This window comes from Calidris pugnax, unplaced genomic scaffold (assembly GCF_001431845.1).
Source record: "Calidris pugnax isolate Ruff unplaced genomic scaffold, ASM143184v1 scaffold95, whole genome shotgun sequence".
Classification (NCBI taxonomy): Eukaryota; Metazoa; Chordata; class Aves; order Charadriiformes; family Scolopacidae; genus Calidris; species Calidris pugnax.
In genome coordinates, this window is record NW_015090885.1 from 5,241,821 (window position 1) to 5,262,386 (window position 20,566).

The following is a 20,566-nucleotide window of genomic DNA, read 5'->3' on the forward strand; positions in this document are numbered from 1 at the left end:
GCTCTGAGGGAGACACCCCCCGCCTCACACCAGACTGGGACCCACTTGCCAGCTGATAACACACAAAACAAGGCTTATCCAGATTAGCCATTGAGATTCTTGATGGTCCTTAAGGTGGTTAAAACCAACCAAGTGACACCATGTTACATTAATGGAGGACACGGATCATCACAAAATCAGTCATAAAATAATGCTTGCTCGTGAGCATCACTTGCACTCCTTTATTGACACAATAAGAGCACATAGACATAGCCCCCATGAGCACCTGGAAACCCAGGTGTGGGGCAACACAGCTGGAGTCCTACTCTGGCGAGAGCAGCAGAAGTTACAGGGAGAAGAAAAAGCACTTCAGCTACCTCATCCCCTAGCTTAGTGCACTCTTGCTTCCTCAAATACAATTGCCTTGCTGAGGATAATTGTGATGATTGTCTTAAAGCAACAATGTTCCCATGTCTTTTCTCACAGACTATACTGCAGTGTAGACAGCTGACTTCAAAAAAAAAAAAAAAAAAAAATTTCCTGCAATGTTTATCCTAAGCTTTCCTTGACACTCAGTTTATACCAAATTTCTAAGTCCTCACATTATCCTAGTATTTTTTGATGGCTGTCGCATCCCTCTCTTTATCTTTTATGTATGAGCCAAACGATTGTCAGGCATTATTTGATTATCTTGCACTGGTCCACATCCCATCGTTACCCCCACTGTCCATGGAGACTGCTTCTTTCTTGGCAGCTCCCAACCCCATTCTCTCCTACAAGAAGCTTTTGAACCCAGTTCCCTCCTTTCCTGGCCTACCTCTCCTTGAGTTTCTGGCCGGTAGCTCTATCCATCTCTTCCTCACAGCCTAAGAAAGAAGAACATGGTGATTTTGCACAGAGAAAAAGCACCCTGCTTGCTGTCTGGTCCTGGAAACAGGGCCTGGACCAGGACGTACAGGGAAAATCCTGCTCATCTCCTGATGCTCTGCAGCAGAGTACACCCCATATGGTCAGGATCTTTACAGGATTTTGCAACTAAGCTTTTTAACAGCTCCCTGCTGATTGCGTGCAAGTGGCAATTTTTCAAAAGCTCAGTGCTTGGCCGAAGTTTGGAGGTTTCCCTCCCCCCCCACCGTTGGAACAGTAAATGATATATCTGTGACCAAAACACCAAACCTTCAGCCCTCAAGCCAGAACATAGACATGCAAGCATTTCTTAATTAAACAGTTGTAAAATAATATTAGCAAGGGCAGAGATACCTCCTTAGTGAGAATCACTGAGCTTTGCCCAAAAAAAGGTCAAATTGAGATAAATAACTTGCATGGAAAGTTTATACTTGATAACTTTCGAAACTGCCAAAAAAATGATGAAAAGGCTCTTACTCTAAGAAGTGTAAGGTAGTGATTCTACAAGGTCCGATTGTAAAAGAGCCTCCAGTGTTAATGCAACTTAAAAAGATATTGAAAAAAAAAAAGAAAGGAAAACACTGTAGCAGAAGCAATTGACAGTATCTAAAAAGGAAAGCTAGTGCCTTCATGAGAGCCCTGTTTGAAATCCCTTCAATGCTAGGCTTTCACTCCATCCAATTTTAGTAGAGAACCAGTTTAGAACACTTGCTTTACAACGCTTTCAACAGAATACCCTTGGCTCTAAAAATTAATATAATGAAAAAAATAGAAACTCAGAATGCTGTAATTTACAAAGAGATTTATGAGTTCTTCAGTTGCATAATAAAAAGAAAGCATTAGCTAATTGTTGAGAAATACAGACCAAACCGAAAATGCTACATAAAAATATAACAATAAAATTCACATTAAATTATTTATTCAGTAATTAAAACAGTGACACTTTTCTTTATACAAAGCCCTCCCCATCAGTTTTGATGAGAAGGGCAAAAAAGTTCAATGAAGTTTTGAGGGAAGCAGGGTTGGAAAACAGGTGGAAGAAGGAGAGAGACCCTGATTTGACTGATGACTTTAAACAACAGCTACAAACAGCTAGCAGGGAAAGTGCAGCATAGTTCTGCAGATACTTTACTAGATTACTGTAAACCTCAACTGCTATAAATATTGGTTGTCTATAGGTACTTGTTACCTGAGCCCAAGCTCACCAGAATCAATGTTGATTCCAATAGATGTTCACCAATGTTGGACCAGATCCCAGGCCACCATACTGTGGCAGCCAATACTGGACTGCAATTTAGGCATTCAAGGCTGGTCCCAATGGTCTCAATGCCATCGAAGTTTTCCAAAGATACTGGAGGAGGCAGCAGTGTTCAGGCTCCTGTATGCAAATGGCCATCATTAAAGATGCACAGCTGACTCATCTTGAAGGCTTGAGCCTTTGAGCAGGTGCATGAGATAATTGTGAAGTTTTAATTACCCCTACCCCTAAACTATCTTTATTGGCAGTTGTAAACATCCTGCATTTCACAAGGAACTCCAGCCCAGTTTTCACAGGTCCTACTGTGGTGTCATGGAAACCACAGAGCAAGAACAGAGAGGGGGTCAAGGGCACTGTACAGACCCAGACCCAGGGCAGCTAAAACAGATTCCCAGGGATGGCTCTAATTCCCCTTGTCAATCAGTTCACCCCATAAGGCAGGGCAAGTATAAACCTACCAACACAGCCCAGTTTTAACGTTGAACAGTAGCTGCCCATCCACTATACACAACGCCGGAGAGAACCATCCCTGCTCACAGCTCTATCAGTTCAACCTTTGCAAGATTGCTCTTGCCTCTCCTGTCACAGGGACTGGATGTTGATCTTGCTCATGTGACAGTCCCTTAGTCTTTAAAAGGACATCTTCCTGCATCACAACTGTCAGATTGTGCCCATAGGGCTAACACGTAAAAGCAGTATTTATTTTTAAATACCTTCCTGCTTTACATGAGATTTCAGTTCCAAACAACATGCATCAACTTGTTTAAAAAATCCACACACAAACAATATTTATCATTCAAATACCCTTTAAAAGCTCAAAGGCTGACATATTAAAGCCAAGAAGTCAATTTAAAAATATATATATATTTCTAAATCATTTATAAGAAATATATGTTGCTGGTCCATTGATACGGAGAAAAAGCTTGTACCTGAAATTAATTAAAAGAATCATATTAAAGAAGATATGCGTGTCTGCTGAAAGGCAATATATTGCACCTCTCTACATAAGCCTGCTGACTCCCTGATCATCTTTACAGATACAACAAATCAGGGGTTTTGAAAGGGTGGGGGGTTTTGTTGGGGTTTTGTTGTTTAGTTTTTTAAAAGTATGGAAAAATTCCATTCACTCCTGAGGTTACAGAGAATGCAATAAAATGCCTACATTTTCTCAGTCTCAGATGAGATTCAGTGATGTTGTTCATTTCCAAAGGATGTGCATTTGAAGCATGAGAATGGAATCGAGAGAACCAGGTATAGCTATGTGTGCATGTATATATCCATGTATATAAATATACACATATACATAAAGAATTGTGAGAGGAGATCAAGACATATACGATAGTTGATCCTAAGTGGCACTCCCCTCCTGCAACCTCTGCTGTCTTTCAAAGCTGTGATGAGAGATTCATCCTCAAAGGATGTTTTGAGGCAGAAATAGACAACTGATAGGAAACTGCCATTCACTGAAAATCTTCAGGCTATGAAAGAGGTATCAGATAAACTGATAACTGAATCTGTGTGTCTGGTGAGTAGAGGAATCAGAACAAAGTGCATTTTCTATAAACAAGTGCAGCTTATTCAGCTCTCCAGAAATCAAATCTGCTGGACAGTCAGTAGCTGCGTTATTCTATCATCTTGTTGGGATGGAAATGCCCAGTTGAAACAAACTGGTATCCACTTTTTAAAAATCCATGGACAGCTTTGAACCCTCCCAGTCTTCAAATGAAGACACAACAATTGAAAGCAGATTTCTCAGCATTAATAGGAATAAAATCAATTCCTGGACAACTTTAAGGGGTTTAGTATGTAGATTTTCTTGACATAAAACAATAATTTCCCTATGTTCTCCCAAGAATAGTGACAGAGTACATCATGTTTTATGTGTCCTCGCAAAACGAATCATTCACTTTTTTGGGAACAGCATCAGGACTCACAAAAAGAACGAAACAACTCCTTTAGTAATGTGTTAAGACACATAACTTGTCTGTGACCTGATTTTAAGGGCCTTTTTTTTTTCCTATCTGTGGAAACATGAGCAGTTTTAACATTTGTTTCTGTCTCACTGCCATCAATTCTCCGTAACTGCAATGTTGTGAGCGAGTGCTCCCCTCCTCTTTCAAGAACAAAACCATCACAGCATCTGCTTCTCATAAGCACATTTGTGCGTGTGTATAAGTGTGCGTGTATATGAGAAAGAGAGAGAGACACAGAGAGAGAATTGGATCTGCTGAATTCAACTTAAAAGTTTGTCATAGGGAAGGATTTTTTCTTTCCCATTCTTCAAACTGCAGAACATAGAAGAAGGGCTACTGCTATGCATGTGTGCTTTTACTTTCAACTTGCTTGTTTGTACAGGGGATGGCTAGTGACTGAGGAAAAAAATGAGTTTGACTTTTAAAGTCGGTTGACTGGTGCACAAATGGCTATAGACGATAGCAGGATTTTATTGGCACTTGTCTTCCAGAGCCTGCAGAGCAACATAAGTTCCTTCAGCACACTCACAGGTTCAGCAGTGGAAAGTGGGCACATAACGGTAGTCCTTGAGGTGGAAGAGGCAATAGCTTCACCACATATTCATCCCCATTACCCATCAACTCAATAAAACAATCCAGAAAGGGATTCCAGTGCAAACTGTGGGCCTTTTTTTTCCTGCTTCATTCTGCTTTGACATCTATAGGGAACAGGAGGAGGTCCCCCATCATCTGAACCTGCAAAGAGGAAGGCAATGAACTAACTGCTCTTGCTAGACTTTATTTCAGGAAGTCAAAACACACTACACCTCAAAAAGAAATATCGCCCTTTCTTTTGCTCCCCCTGAAGTTCAAAGAGGACATAGCGCCTCTTTGCCAAGTTCAGAAAAACATTTGGAAAAAAAAAAAAAACAACTTTGGATTTTGTTTTTCCTCCCAGTATTTCTAATGCTGTCAGAATTCCTAAGTCAGAAGTATTATCCTTGAGATACTTCCTGAAACTATACTGTCCTGATAATAAAATGAGCCATGTTGGCTACTACTATGTTCCCTCCCATCGTCTTCCCATTGCATTACGAATTCATTGACAAATCGAGGAGCTAGCTCCACCAGAGCAGCAATAATATACAGAACTGGCAAGAGTGTGAAATTTATTTAGAGAAAGAAAAGCTGATGGACTATAAAGATGAGGAAACCCCCTCCCCCACATTTAAGACAGCATCCCAACACAGAAACTACAACCCTACTATTTTAAAGTCATGTTTAAGCATAGTCTGTTCAGCACTTTTACGTCGTCTCAAACTTCAAATCAGCAAGGTATACACTTAAGGGTCTTGCCAAATTGTGACTTAATCCTAATGCCTCCAGTGCCAGCATGTCAAGCCCTCTCACATGGCAAGGGAGAACACTCAACACCTCATAGGATCAAGTTCAAAAAGCCTGGAAAAAGCAGCAGTGCAGGGAGGGAGGCCTGAACCTTTGGAGTGGCAAGCACATCCCAACACTCCCCCTCCCCTTTAACACACAGACCCATGTGGTCTCCACCTGACAAACCTACTTTTACAGTGCTCATTGCCTTAAAATTAAACCGTTTCTTATCTCAGCCATGTGTTTATGTCTTGGTTTCCATTTAGCTGGTTTGTCTTTCTGACAGGGATGTCTGAAAACAGTGGTAACAGAAATATAATAGGTTATAAGAGCCTTGGTAAATATTAGGGAGGGACCCTGGGTGCACAGAGCAGAAAGGCAACATCTCCAAGCAATTGCTAGGATCTGTCACCTCAGGGCCTGATCCTGCACTCAGCCCCACCTAAGCACATGCTGACACTCAGATTGGAGTCACTAGGATTGGGCATGGGCGCTGACCCAGCTCCAGCCCATCGCCAGAGTGAGGCCCTCAAGGGTAATTTTGCAGCCCTGATCCAGGACTGCATCGTGCTCACCTTGGCTTCAACTAAAGTCCTTATTATGCAGGTCAGACCCAAGGCCCAGGGTAGAAGTAGGGTTTCCCAAACACCCTGCAGAGTGCTGTGCCTAGACATGGCCACGTCATTTCCAAGTTCAGACTCTTACCCAGACAGCAGCCAAGCCTGAATTTGCACGCACCGAGCACGTGCAACCTCTTACAAAATTCAAGAGCTGCAGCTGGTATCTTATAAGGCCCACAGCAGATGAGGCCAGTTGAAAAGATTTTGTTTCCGCAGGTCACGCATTTTATGTAACTGACATTTCTTTCCTGAAAACTTATGTTATAAATCACCACCCTTGAAATGGCTTAGCTGAGTTTTAACTCATGAGTTAAAATAAGAGTATACTGATATTTATAAGCACTATGAGGGCCTGAAACATAACTCATAGGGGACTGAGTTCAACAGCTTCAATGGATCATGGATGAGCCCAAACTCACATCCGATTTAAATCTGCCAGAGTATTTGGTCCACTTTGAAAGAATGGATGGATGGGTTGGAAATGCAGTTCCTGTAACTCCAGGCTTTGCTCCATGCTAAAGGTGTTTGCAAGTTTCTGACAATCAGCACAGCACAAAGCCACCTTCAGAAGCAAGAAAATAAAAACACCCTTACTACAATCTAACACCAGCAGGGAAAATATTTGACTGAAACTTTAGGTGCGAATTATACTTGCTTAAGCTAGAACAAAAGGACAAAAACATCAAAATCTAGTAATGTGGAAACAAGGAAGGTTTAGCTCTTTAGAAAGAAAGGAAAGATAGACATTTGAGGTAACAAAACAAAAAAACCAAAATGCACAAACACATCACAGACATCTAAAAATAGCATTTTATACATTTTTGCCAGTGCTTCTCTGAGAGCAAGTTCTTTAAACAGAACTTAACAATTTTACAATTTTTTTTTAAAAAAATATGTCATCCTAAAATAGCCCATCAATCCTTACCCAAACTTTCTGTATTTCTACAAAAATAGATGCACAAAGAGCTACAAAATACTGTATTCCTGAAAGGAGGCGCACTGTAGTTAAGGGAGAGTCTTTTTCCTGACAATTGAGACTGTTCATAAAAATATCACGCTGAACAAAACAGAACACTGTTAAAGAAGTAGAAAGGAGTTAGGTTGCCCAGTTGCAGCAGGCTCAGATGAGGAAAGAAAGAAAAGTTAGGTTTTTGGTTTTTTCCAACACTGTGGGACCCATAAACGGCCTTACAAACAAAAGGCTCAATAGTGAAACCAGAATGGTTGGCTCTTCATCTTCATGTGTGTCCTTTGCCCCATGCAGGAGGAGTCAACAACTGTTACATCGCCCGCCCAGCTGCGCTTACTCCAGCTCTAGCTGGTCTTAATTTAGCTGAACTTCAGAACCAAGAAGTTTCCTTGCTCTTGTCCTGATGTTGTAGACCTACATTTCAGAAAAGAAAAAAAAAAAATTAATATTTGATACAGCCTTTTGCTCTCCCTCCCCAAGCAACTGAAGAAAGGATAAATATTTCTGATTAAAACAAACAAACATACAAAAACCAAACAAAACAAAATCAAACCAACAAAACAAACCCAAAACCAAAACACCCAAACCCACAACTTATCAGGCTTGTGGAACATTTCTATTGCTCCTAATTTTATAGTTTACGGGGGCTAAACTTAAATCACACTTAAGTTTTAGACTGGCTCAAGCAATTCAGGAATGCTGACAAAATCCTGCATGCGCTTCCTTGTTTTAGCCTCATCTGGATCCTAACGTGGCATGATTAAATCCTCCACCAAGGTCTACACAGACAATACAGTATGCAACACAATAATTCTCTCTCTCCAGCCAGAGACCCTATCTCTTTAAGAAAAGGCCCGTGACAGTTCAGGATCTCACAGTTTCTATGGCATTTCACCTTACAAAGGAGAGGGAAAATGTTCCTGCAGCAAGTAAAAACCCCAAATAATTTCACCTACAGAGTGTCAGATTTTAAGCCAAGAACGGCTAGTGCTTCCACATGGGAAAAATTAATGATTTTCAGCTTGCGTTTGTTACGAGTTCCTCTAACATTTTCCTTTATAAAAAGTGAGGACTATCTAATAAATGTGGTGCTACGTTGTGGCTTTAGCATTATACGCTTGGAACTTGTGTTATAATCTGGGATTTTTCTGCTCCAGAGGGATTCAATCTTTGCTAGATTTACACCGAACAGGGCGTACACCTAAAATCCAGACAATAAAGGGGGAGAATGAGGATGATACTTCCCAAAAAGATACATTCTTGCTCATTTATACAGAAAGTAGAAAGGAGAGATGTGCAGGCACATATTTTCAGAGATACTAAGGCATTTTGGACTCGCTGATTTAAAACTTGCCCCTTGATGCTTTGAGCCAAGCAAATCACATCTTGTTAAAATGAATGTGCACTTCCCACTATAAATCATCTTTGCTATATGGACAGCAATGCTCTGATCTGTGTCGTATTATATACTGTCCTGCTACATAGTGTACCAAGACCAATGCATCAAATACCTGATCTCCTAAGAATTTAGGGCCAAAGTCACCACTAACGTTAAGTAGGTGCAACTCCAGCCTTCAATGATGTTGCAACCATTGGAACTCTGTGTTCATTTGATCATTAACCCGAAAAAAACTAACAGATCCATGTGCTAAGCACGGACCTCTCATTTCCATATCTGATCACATGGTAAAACACAAAGAAAGACCTGTATGTTTTCAGAAAGCCTAATAGGCATGATGCATTCAGATCTGACCACCATCTCCTTGTTTTAGGAGTAAAAACAGTTAAATCTTTAATGAGGATCAACATCATTTCAGAGTTGAGCTACACAGCAATTAACAGTCACACAAAAGATGACAGCATATGGCTCTATCCATGCAAGGATTCCCAAGCAGCGTCCAAACACTTGTGTGTCCAGCAGTGAACAGACAGGGAAAGCAGAGCACATGGGTATAACATGCCAAATCCTGGTCAGTGGTTTTCTTCTCCATTTCACGTGCAATTGCACCTATTTCTTTAGACTGGAAAAACTGGGATATCCCTCAACTAAAACACACCTATAGAAACATGTTCAGAGGCTCTTTACTCAATGAGGATGTCTCCTTGTTGCTTAAGTTACTTGTTTTCCTAGCAGCATCATTCACAGGCAGACATCATGAACTGTTGTTAGTTTCCTTCAGAGCTTCCTCAAAGCTAGTGATGACAATTTTTTGTTATTTTTCCCCTGCTGTTTACAATTTTTTTTAAACAAAGAAGAGAAAAAAAAAAAAAGAGAACAAAAAACCAACAAAAAAAGGAGCCAGACAGCAGAAACCTTTCAGAGTATAAGGAATTCATTAAATTTTACCAGTGGATCACTAAAGGCCACCAGAAGCAATGGAAGCTGATGAAAAGAAACTGGTTATATGGCTCCTAGCAGCTTAAAAAAAAATGACACACATACACCTGTTTAAGAGGATGTCCACCTGACACTAGCAACTGGTAGGAGGAGAATAACCAGCTGAAGAGACACCTTCCTAGTTAGGTGTCTTTGCAACAAACAGAAATATCTGTAACAAGGAGGTCTAAGGGATAGTTATTAAGTCTAAACAGCCATGGAAAACAATCCAAAAAACCAAAGTTGCCTTAGTTACAGAACTGAATGTGTAACACTTTTCATGCCTTTTCCTCATTATATTCCCATCTCTTTCATGGCAAGGTTATCTGCAGTCCTAGTATGCCATCCATGCACAACACTGTTACTAACCAAAAGCTTTCACTAGCCTGCTGCAAGAACATTTTCCTCTTGGCAAAAAGGCATCCTTGCTTGTGTTGCATGAGTCAGTACTGCTGCACCACTGAGACTCCCCATCTCTGGGATATCAACTTTAGAGCTAATTCCCACACAAGTAGAATGCAGGTTCTGTGGGAACATCTGAACCAACTTAATGAGTAGTGACAAACTCATGGGATGTGTGTGTGAACAGAGGCAACTCTGTACACTGACCACTCAAATTTCATCTTCAACGTGACACACTGACCTACAGGCATTTCCAAAATTGGACTTTTCATAGTTAGCCAGGGCTTCAGGATGTCGATTAATTCACCTAAATTTAAAGTGCAAACTTTGCATGATAAAGGATGTGCTCCTCAATTTTAAGAAAAGACTTCCAGCCTTCAGATATGCCACAATCCTGGTCTGCTTTTAGTGTGCTGGGGCTACGGGAAGCCTCCTCCAGCACATCTGTCCAACAGCAGGACAGGATATCCTCCTAGCCTAGGCAGTAGCAGGGCAAGTTGCTCTGCTCGCCTCCCCATGGGGCTGCCCACAGACCTGGTAGCTGCCAGAGCAACCAGATCCAACTGATCACCTGAAGCACATGGTGTGCAAGGCAGCCTCCCGCCCTGCTCCTGAGGAAAGTACTGAGGATTGAAACCATCAGCTCCAGTGCAAGACAGCAACTCCCCTCTCCACCCCCAAGGGTCTCAAGTGCTTAACTTGTCTTGTACACCCTTAATATAAACACACGGACTTAGCCCTGGCACTGTGGGATTATGACTGTAGCAATGTTCCCTGTACGTATGCCATGAACCTCAGTCAATGCTGTTAGAGGCTGACCTTGTTTTGCTTGACATCACTGGGGCAGGGAATTGTGGCCCAAAGCACAAACATGTCGTGCTTATATCAATGTGTTTATATCAATGCTTGATATAAAACATACTTCTACATTAAGCATTACAGCTTGGACACTTCAGCTTTGGAAAGACAGTGCATACCAGCAGCCACAAACATAACAGATTTCAACAGATTTTGAAGTAGAGTAGCATTTTCTATAATCCCACCTGTAGCAATAAAAAAGCTTCGAAAAGGGTTAATTTGCAGCACACAATGTGAGGATTAAGCTACATTTAATGGGAATCAGGTAGCTAAATCCCTCTTCATCCTCTAAAACAGGACCATGTAAGTTCAAACAGATGTGCAAGACAGATCAATACTTCGTTAGCTCTACGAACGGTGATACGCTGATGTCCCACACAATCTGTTCTGAAACATAAATTCCCAAACTATACTGTGCACGCAAGGGGAACCCCATCTTAACCTTTGAAGTGATTCAGCATCATCCATTCATGAGATGAAATATTTGTCTCAGTGTGGCAGAGAGGCAACAATGTAGCTGGAAGGGGGTATGATTACAGTCAGCCTGCCCCGATCCCAACACAATCATTCCATATAATTCAGCGTGCGGAATTTTGCAAATGTTTCTATAATCGCATGTGACAGTAGCACAAGAAATGTGACCCACAGTAAGGAAGGGGGAGAAGTTTGCTATCTAAAGGGCTCTGAAAAGCAATGTCTAGGTATATACCAAATGAGGTTTTTTATATAAATCATCTGAAGCTCATGGAATCTGATATACCGACAGGTCCACAGGCTGATGTCTTTGATTCTCCAGGGCCATATGAGCAATGACTTCCAGAACTGAGGTTTTCTTGCCATTATGGCTTGACACTACTCTGGATAAACCACTTCTACACCACAGAAAGCCAGTACACTCTTCCAGGCCCTTCATTTTTTAGCCTCTCTGTTGAGATTACATTAGAGTTAAATTTAATGAAATTCTTTGTGATGTGGAGATTTATGCAGAATAATCCTCTCCTGTAGTGGACACGGAGAAAGAAAAGTTTCACCTGCGGTGGCTAGTGCTGGATGAGACTCAGTGTGGTGCTTCAGCAGCAGCAGCACAACATACCTTCCCTGGGATGACACCATTTGACATGCATTTCATCGTGATCACCCTTTGCATGCCTGTCACCAAAGCATTTATCTCAAATGTACAAGCTGCAGGCAAAGCTGAAAAGGGAGCTCAGAACCTTCCAGGCCATCCCAGCAAGCCTCTGCTTGGAGAGCACAGCAGAGATTAGCACAGAAGGTAAGAGAGCAGATAATTGTAACGTCACAGGCTACCACTACCTGCTGTGTTTCATTGCTTGCTCCCTTGTTTCCAAAGCCTTATATGCCAACCAGGGCTGCCTGGTAAGGTTTTGCTGCTGTGTTTCAGTGCAAGACCACTTTGAATACTCAGAAACAAGCGAGACATTGGTCTGCTGAGATCCTCTGTTCTTGGAAACAAGTCACACATTCCCCTTCTTTTTCCCCCGGGAAACTCATGGACTAAAACCCACACATCAGGCGAGGGTCAGAAATTAAGAAGAGTTCAGCCCTTCTCCACTGCTTCCCATACTGAGTAGACAACTACAAGGCACACAACCCACCGTTAAGCACTGCCAAATCAGGATCCTGACAAAACTACCATCCAACTGTACCCTTCTGTAGAGATTCTCATAAGAAGGCAGTGCCAAGCAAAGGCTATATTAGTCCTGTAAGGCAGTGCTAGGACCCAGAGTCCTTTTTGTGGTACTGTGCTCTTACAGAAAAGAGAAAAAGCATCTGGTTTATTAGACATACTACTACCAACAAAGTGGCAGTAAGCAAACCAACTTGCCCAGCGCTGAAACAACTCAGTCTAGGCTGAACTTACACCTAAGCCAGGTAGTGTTTTCTCCTGATTAACAATCCCTTACGCAGTTCTCATCTCCATTCCCAAAAGGTAAGTCAAATACCAGAGCTCTGGAGCTGGACTGCTGGGGGGTGACCAAGGGACTTATCTCCTCTACCTGTGGCAGTGACAATTTGCTCACATTGCAGAGAAGGTAGCTCGCTCCTATTATGGAATTTGTCAGAAAGGCAAAACTTGAGATCCCAGTCTTGTCAGATTATCCTTCTACACCCAAAAGTGCAAGTGTTTCCTCTTTTATCATTGGCATGGCTGGAAATATTAATAGATGTAAAATTGTCCAGTGTTAAGAACCATTATTATACTTTTTCTTAATTTCTTGAGGCAGTAAATGGCATGATATTTAGAAGAGATTACTGGTTCCCACTTGCTATTAAGGGAAGAGAGAGAGATTTGTGTTAGGTTAGCTCAATTATAATTGGGTTTTGGGTTCATATTATTTCATATTTAAGAAACAGCTTTTTTCCTCCACTGATTCTTTGTTCATCTGCACACTGATCAGAGCAAGGAAGTGCTTTTCACACACTGAATCAGTTAGCTAGAGCTATCAAGAAGACAGACAAACAGATACCTCAAGGAAAAAGGAAGAGAGATGCAAATCTAATATTTCCTTAATAAATAACATCATGTATTTAAGAAGCACTAATCTGCAAGGATTGCTGCTGGTCAGGTAAGTACCAAGCAGAAAAAGCAGACCTCCAGTGCATGTGATCTCCAGGAGGGGTGCACTGGAAACTGTTAATCACCCATCACCTGATGGCAAGCACCTATGAACAGTGAGGGCAGCTAGACTGCTCCTAACACTGAGACGAGAGCCTGCCAGTCAAAGCTTGCAGGTGCAGATGTACTTCATGGTGACTCTCCTGTGGCTACAGACCCTGCAGTAAAATGAAACAAGTTCACAGACCTCTGCCTAGATCCTACAGAAAGAAGTTTAGTTTGACGGTGCGCACAGCTCAACCAGCATCTCTACTCTCTCTGTGACACCTGGATACTACACAGGAAGGAAATGCTGACCTGTTCCAATTTAGATGAGTAAGATGCAATCCTCATGTACCGACAAGTTATTAGTTCAGTCCTCATTGGAGCTATATTTTGGTGAATGCACATACGAACTAGCTGAACAAGCTGGAAACTTCCACATGGAAGTTTAATTAACCATTTCCCACAAGATTTAAACCAAAAAATCACATATCATGTCACAACTCATTTGGCTTGTATGGGACCAAGGCAGACAAAGGTCTCTCAGCAAACGGCAATGAAAGCTGGATGTTTCACAGCTCATCTGCCCTGACAGTGATTTCAGGAGGGATTCCCACCTGGAAATATATTTGGAGAAGGCTGCGACAATAAGCCCTGCTTCAGCTGCAGGGACTCCACTTCTTTGCTCCAATTCTTCCTGCTAAAATAAGTCACAAACACAATCAAACCATCTTACCTGTGTCAAAGCCAAAACTCGGCACAATGTCCACTGTTCCATGAAAGGCTCCAGCCCATGCTGAGGTAGCGCTGGTGACGGCAGCGGGATCTGTCTTTGTCACGTCACACTGGGGAGCAGGAATCCTGGCTGCACGGACTGAAGGCATCAGCAGGGACCCGTACCGGGGGTCACGGTGCGAGCTGGGATGGTGATGGTGCATGTGTGGATGAGGGTGATGGCGATGCATGTACATGTCATGCATGTGTGCATACGAAGGGCTCACCTGAGATGCTAAAGGATAATGCCAGGATTCAGATGCAGCAGGGGGAGGAGGTGGGGCAGTCTGATGAAGGCCGTGTCCTGGCCAGCTGCTGGGATCTGGTGTTGGGAAGGTGCCTGGTGCAGTAACGGGGAAATCGGGGTGTACTCCACTTAAGCATGGTGGAGGGGGAGGCTGATAAGAGCTGGTCCAAAATGAAGTTGGGAAACTGCTCCTTTGGCTTGAAATTGTTGAGCTTTCTGGTAGAGAGGAGAGAAATTAAGTGTAACTGAAGATGAACAAAAAATTTAATGACAAAACCCCCCCAATGATTTTCTACTCTCTGAAATTTCTTAACACTGAACTCGAGCTTCCTCAGCAATTAGAGAATCATAGGACAGTTGAGGTAGGAGGGGATCTCTTGAGATCATCTAGTCCAATCCAAGTGCTCAAGTGGGGTCACCTGAAGCAAGTCATCCAGAAATGGGTCCAGGCAGATTTTGACTGAGATCCAAACCCCACAATGTCTCTGGAAAACCTGTTCCAGTGTTTAGCCACGCTCAATAATTTAAAAAAAAAAAAAAAAAAAAAAAAAAAAAAGTGTTTTCTTGCGTTCAGATGGAATTTCCTGTTCTCTAATTCATGCTGATTGACTTTTGTCCTGTCAGCAAGCATTGCTGAGGAGACCCTGGCTCCTCCATCTTCATTCCCTCCCATCAGATACTTACACATATTGATAAAATCTCCCAGAGAAGACTTCACTTCTCCAACCGCCAAAAAAATTAAAAAAAAAAAAAAAAAAAAAAAAAAAAAAGTGTTTTCTTGCGTTCAGATGGAATTTCCTGTTCTCTAATTCATGCTGATTGACTTTTGTCCTGTCAGCAAGCATTGCTGAGGAGACCCTGGCTCCTCCATCTTCATTCCCTCCCATCAGATACTTACACATATTGATAAAATCTCCCAGAGAAGACTTCACTTCTCCAGGCTGAAAAGTTGCATCCCTCTCAGGATCTTGCTATGGGAATTATGAAGAGAGGCTAACACCTGACTGGACCAGAACATATAATTTAGAAAGGCAGCTGTTGTGGCTGTAAATGCTTTTGAGGACAGAGAATCAGGTCACAATAGGAGACATTTGCCAAAAAGAATACCCAATTACAAGCTTTGATGGGATAAAGATCATATCTAATGTGCTAACATTAGATCCCTTACAGAATATATCATGCTGCCCTGTACCCAATAGGTCATGCAAGCAGAAACATCTATGTAAATGAAAGAACTTTTTGTCAGAAAGAAGAGACTCACTGCTTCTTACTGCTAGGCCTCAACTTCTATTTAAATAGATTTCAATACATCTACATTATGAAATCACATTCTAAAAATTCCTCTTTTGAAGGAGCAGTTAGTGTTTTTGATGTGTAGTAAAGTATTGGCATCTCCATTCTCACAATCCTCTTGCCAACTCATGTTTGAAAGTACTGCTTCATGCAATATGTCTCAGCTCAAATAGGGTTTTTTTTGGTCAAAGATGGAAACATAAAAATGTAAGACTTCACCTCTGTTGAAAGAACAGTCATAAAAATAGCCTATGGAGAAATAAAGCTAGGGAAGTTTAATATTTGACGAGGCAAGGAATCCTCTGCTCCTCATGTAGCATTTACAAAAATATTTATATTATTTTTTTTAAATGACCTTTTGTTTTGCTTTGTTTAATAAGCAACTGGAATGAGACTTGGGTGAAGACACCATTGAGAATGAACAGATTCTTCAGACGCTCCTGCCTCTGGACTTTGCTTACACAAAAATGTTTTGGAAACAAGAACTGTAAAAGTGCTTTCTGACTGTATCGCTAGGACACTCGTGTATCTGTTTTAAAATCCATTAAAATCATAGAAATCTTTCTACACATCAATTGGCCTTGAATTAGGCAGTTTATTGAGCCTGATTAACTTCCGATATTAGAAATAAGCTTTGCAAACACACTATGGACAAACATAAAGAAAGAACTTTAGAGAAAGGCTTCATAGGCTGCAAGCTTGTCTAGCAAACTGTACTCCAACATGGCTTTCTTCAAAAGGTTGCTTCTGGTTTTTAGCAACTTATTTCTATTTTAACTCATGCTAGAAGACTGGAGAAAGCTTCAAGAATGTAACAGAAGCCTCAGCACCCCTCTGAAATCGGTATTGTTCCTTGTTTGTAAATTGTTCCTTGTTACAAGGGATTAGGCTGAGATAAAGAGTGCACATGGCTTACAGTGTTGGCAGCAGGGCTGACAACAAAAAAAAAAAAAAAAAAAAAAAGGAAAAAACAAGCTTCTTCATGTCCAGTCTGTTGTTTTCCTCACTGCTTAACAGAGAAGCACAGCTTGACAATGCAGTGCCAGTACTCTGGAAAATTAATCTCTGTAATCGAGAGTTTTTGGAAACTATCTGGCTGTTATCTGCATGGAAAAGCCCTAAATCCAACCATCTCACTTCAAAAAAGCACAGAAAACCATGAAGTATCTGCAGGACAACTTCCTTAATACCACGAGAGAGCACTTTAAACCACTTGATTTGCCAATATCAATTCATCCCATATTGCATACCAGCTTGGCTTTATCAATCACGCAGAAGGTCTAGGCCACAGAAAACATGCTTGGTCATCTCCATTTTTCAAACCTGTGCACATTTCACAAAGCCATTACCACTGTCAGAAACTGTCATGGATCAGCTGCCACCGAGACACCACTGAGTGCAGCAGACATCCTCAGTGGTCAAGGTCAAGTCACATCACTAGAGATACAGGGTTCATTCAGGTTATATGAACATGCAAGGAAACTTCATCCACCCTAAGTGATCACACAGGATGCTACTAAGCATTAAGTGTGCAGCAACCCTGTCAACAAGAACCACCTCCGCGTTGAACCGTAACCCCCAACTACCACACATTTCCATGGTGTTTGAAGGATCTCCTTTCCTTCCTACCTTTAAAATAGCCAGCATAACCAATTATCTTTACAGATAGCATCATGTCAGATACCTGGCCTCTGCAGGCTATGGCAATGGAGAAAGAGCCATTTCAGCACTGTCCTTGACAAAGAAAAAAAAAACAATCTGAGTAGCTTCCGGGGGCTTTCAGGAGGCGGGAAGGAGGCATTTAACAAAAAAATGTCTGCCAAGAAAGATACTACAGTTACCACAATTTCCTATTCTAAGTACAGGGAAGCAGGGAGATGGCAACATCTCAGATACCACGAAGTGGCGAATAATGCAAATGTTCATGGTGGCTGGCCAACATGCACTGAAAACATGCCAAAGCGCACATGCTGTAAAGAAGACAATGTATGGAATTTTCTGTAGTACAACACTGCTTCTCAGTTAAGCCAGGAGGAAAAAAAGAAAGCAAACACAAAATCCAAGAAAGAAAAAAACCCCAACACTTTCAGCTAGGAAAAACATGATGACAAAAACACCATTAAGGTAATATTGAATTCAAGATATCATTAGTTTCATTAGCCCCTGCAAAACATTTCAGGTAGCTACACCAATAATTTTACCAGACCCTGTTTTAGGGAACTATATTTTATAAACAGTCAGTTTTGAAGTTAATTTTAGCCCAAACTGATCAGTATTTTCAACATACAAAAGACAAAATCTTGCTCTTTTCAAAACAACAAGGTTCTATTTTCTATACACAACCTAAATGTCTCCTCGAAACAAAAAAACCCCAGAATACCACCTTAATGATGAAATTACAGCTAGCCCTTCCATCAGGACACTAAAAAAAACCACTACAACAAGACAAAAAAAAAAAAGGAAGAAAAAAGCAGAAAACATTACAAATCCCTCCTTTCAGGTAATGGAGATATAATGCAGTGAGCTGAATATCCATTTCATGCCCACATACTTTTCATTTAAATCTGTACCCTCCAAAACAGCTATTGCAAATGCAAAAGTTTTTGTTGTTTTTTTTTTTTAATTTTTCTTCGAGTAATTTATTGGCAAAAATTCTGACCACCCATGAAAATTGTTTATAAAAGATCTTTAAGCTAGTAATATTTTAGTTTCTTTAGGTAATGGGACAGAAATTCACATCCATTTGCTGTAACAGAGCATCTTTGACAACTGTACTTGAAGCAGAGGACCATAGCACTAGCATCACTCCTTCCCCACTTTTTTTCAAGCAAGCGTGTTTCAGAAACTCATTTGGGCCTGATAGAACTCTTGTCAGCTTCTCTTTTCTGGAGAAGCAAATACCCTCTGCTTTCCCAGCGTCCATAGTGCAGAACCAAGCAGCTCTGCCCAGCAGCCTCCCCGGGGATTTTCATACTGCTTCAGCAGGTGCAGCGATGGCAGAGGGCATATCCCCTTACTTCATTCCCGGAAGACTTTCAGGACACCCAGCCTTCCATTCCCTGCCGAGGGCACGGGGCACACCGGGTCAGGAGGCAGCATGGCTGAAGAACCCTTGTGCTAGGCCACCCTGTCCCCTGCAGAGCCCTCTGGGGAGGGCCGTGCAACCATGCGGGGAGCCAGGGAAAAACATCAGGGTATGTTTGAGGCCAAAGAGAAGACACACTACCCCACCCATGGTATGTCGCCGAGCTCATGAAGAGGGCTTGCTGTAAGCGTAGAGTCTCTGGGGACTGCCTTGATCCCATCTCTAAAACATTTATAGACTGTCTGGGCCATTTATAAATGCTCCAGTCTCCTTTTTAGTAAGCATAGGTTCAATCCTGCTCTCAGTCAAGTCGACGGAAAATTTCCCATTAACATTAACGGTCCCGGCTCAAGCCATAAATTCCTCTAGCTCCCTAGCCACTTCTGCTGACCTTTACTTAAACTTCCTCGGATTTGTCATCATTCTTCTGGAAAGCAAGTCCTTCTGTGCTATTTTTCTCTTCACAGTGGTTTCCAAAAATCCCATCTCTCTTTATTATCTGTGACTTTCATCAATACACTCTCACCTCAACAACGATTATGAACTCCACCACACCTACAAGGATCCTCACGGTATCTGTCTCACTCAACCTGATGCAAGGCCATTACTCACGATACCTAGCTCATGTCCCTTTGTCAGTCCACATTAAGGACATGATCAGAAATAATGCAGCTGTGGATCTGAGAAACTATTCAGCCTGCCACAGTCAACTAAAGGGAAACAGCATCTTACCAGCACCCTTTCTCCAGTCACCATTTTTGAAGTCTTATCTGTAAGGTCTACCTAGTACACCTGGCAAGATCTGCTCTTTGTTAGGTTGATCACACTTGTACATATGAGTGCTATGGCAGCATTCAAATACCTCACAGCACCTACCACATGTCTACTGCCTGCTCAGAAGCAATGTTTCTCCATTTTACACATGGGAAAGGGAAACCAGTAACAATATCAAGTCATATCTTTCCCATGAGCAGGCCGCAATGTGCCACACTGCATGACTGCAACCACACGGTCCAGGACTTGCACCCGAGCTTGTTCCAGCCTCTGCTGGCTCCTCCCCACCTGGAAAGCAGCCATAGACAAATCTTAATCACCTGGCAAAGTCACCCGAGAAGGCTGCATGGGTCTCCTCACGTTCCAAGGCCAGCATCACAAACAGCTTTGCTCTTGCCTCACAGGCCAAGTTTCACACTTGGAGCTTAAAAATAAGCCTCCAACCTTGCAGCAGACGTTTGTGAAACCACATGAGCTCTGCCCCATTCCTTCCAGACCTCAGCAGAGCAATGGGCTATGGCAAGAGAGGGAGATGCCTGCTTCTTCATGCCTTGGGCCCCTTTCCCCCTTTAAATGATTCAGATCCCAAGAAGCTCCTCAGTTCTTTCAAATTCGAGGGAGATTTTCCCACCTCCACAGAGGAGCAAAATCTCAGCTGCAATGAAATATGCATTACTGTGACACAGACAGAGTAATCCACACCACAGAGAGCAAGTTACTTGTCCTCTTACCTCTCCACAGAGGACTTAGCCCTGCCTTGCTCTTGGTAAGGGCAGTTTCTGGATTGAAGCTACTGGCTTGGCTCAAAGCTCTTGAGAAGTGTTCATCCACTACTGAACCAATGTCGCCCTGGAAGTAAGTGAAAAGGACGCAGCGAGAGTTAAGGTATTCCATCTCGGCAGGCTGGTCTTTCTCCTCCTCCTCTTGCTTGCTGGGAAGGGTCACTTCCAGAGACTCCTGCATCTTGTTGTATACAGCTAACTTCTTCTGGGATTAAAAACAAAACAAACGAGATGTATCACTGATGGCATTCAGTGCAAGCTCAACATCTGGTTTCCTTGAAGA

The 20,566-nt window shown here is 42.0% G+C and overlaps 1 protein-coding gene across 1 annotated transcript; it reads right to left on the bottom strand.

The window, feature by feature from the left end:
- Positions 1-207: 207 nt before the first annotated feature.
- Positions 208-20,481, bottom strand: VGLL3 (vestigial like family member 3). Its single transcript, XM_014947438.1, has 3 exons — positions 20,233-20,481; positions 14,065-14,565; positions 208-7,485 (listed from the first exon to the last, which is right to left on the bottom strand). The coding sequence occupies exons 1-3, from the start codon at positions 20,462-20,464 to the stop codon at positions 7,442-7,444; spliced, it is 777 nt and encodes a 258-aa protein (XP_014802924.1). The 5' UTR covers positions 20,465-20,481; the 3' UTR covers positions 208-7,441.
- Positions 20,482-20,566: the final 85 nt, after the last annotated feature.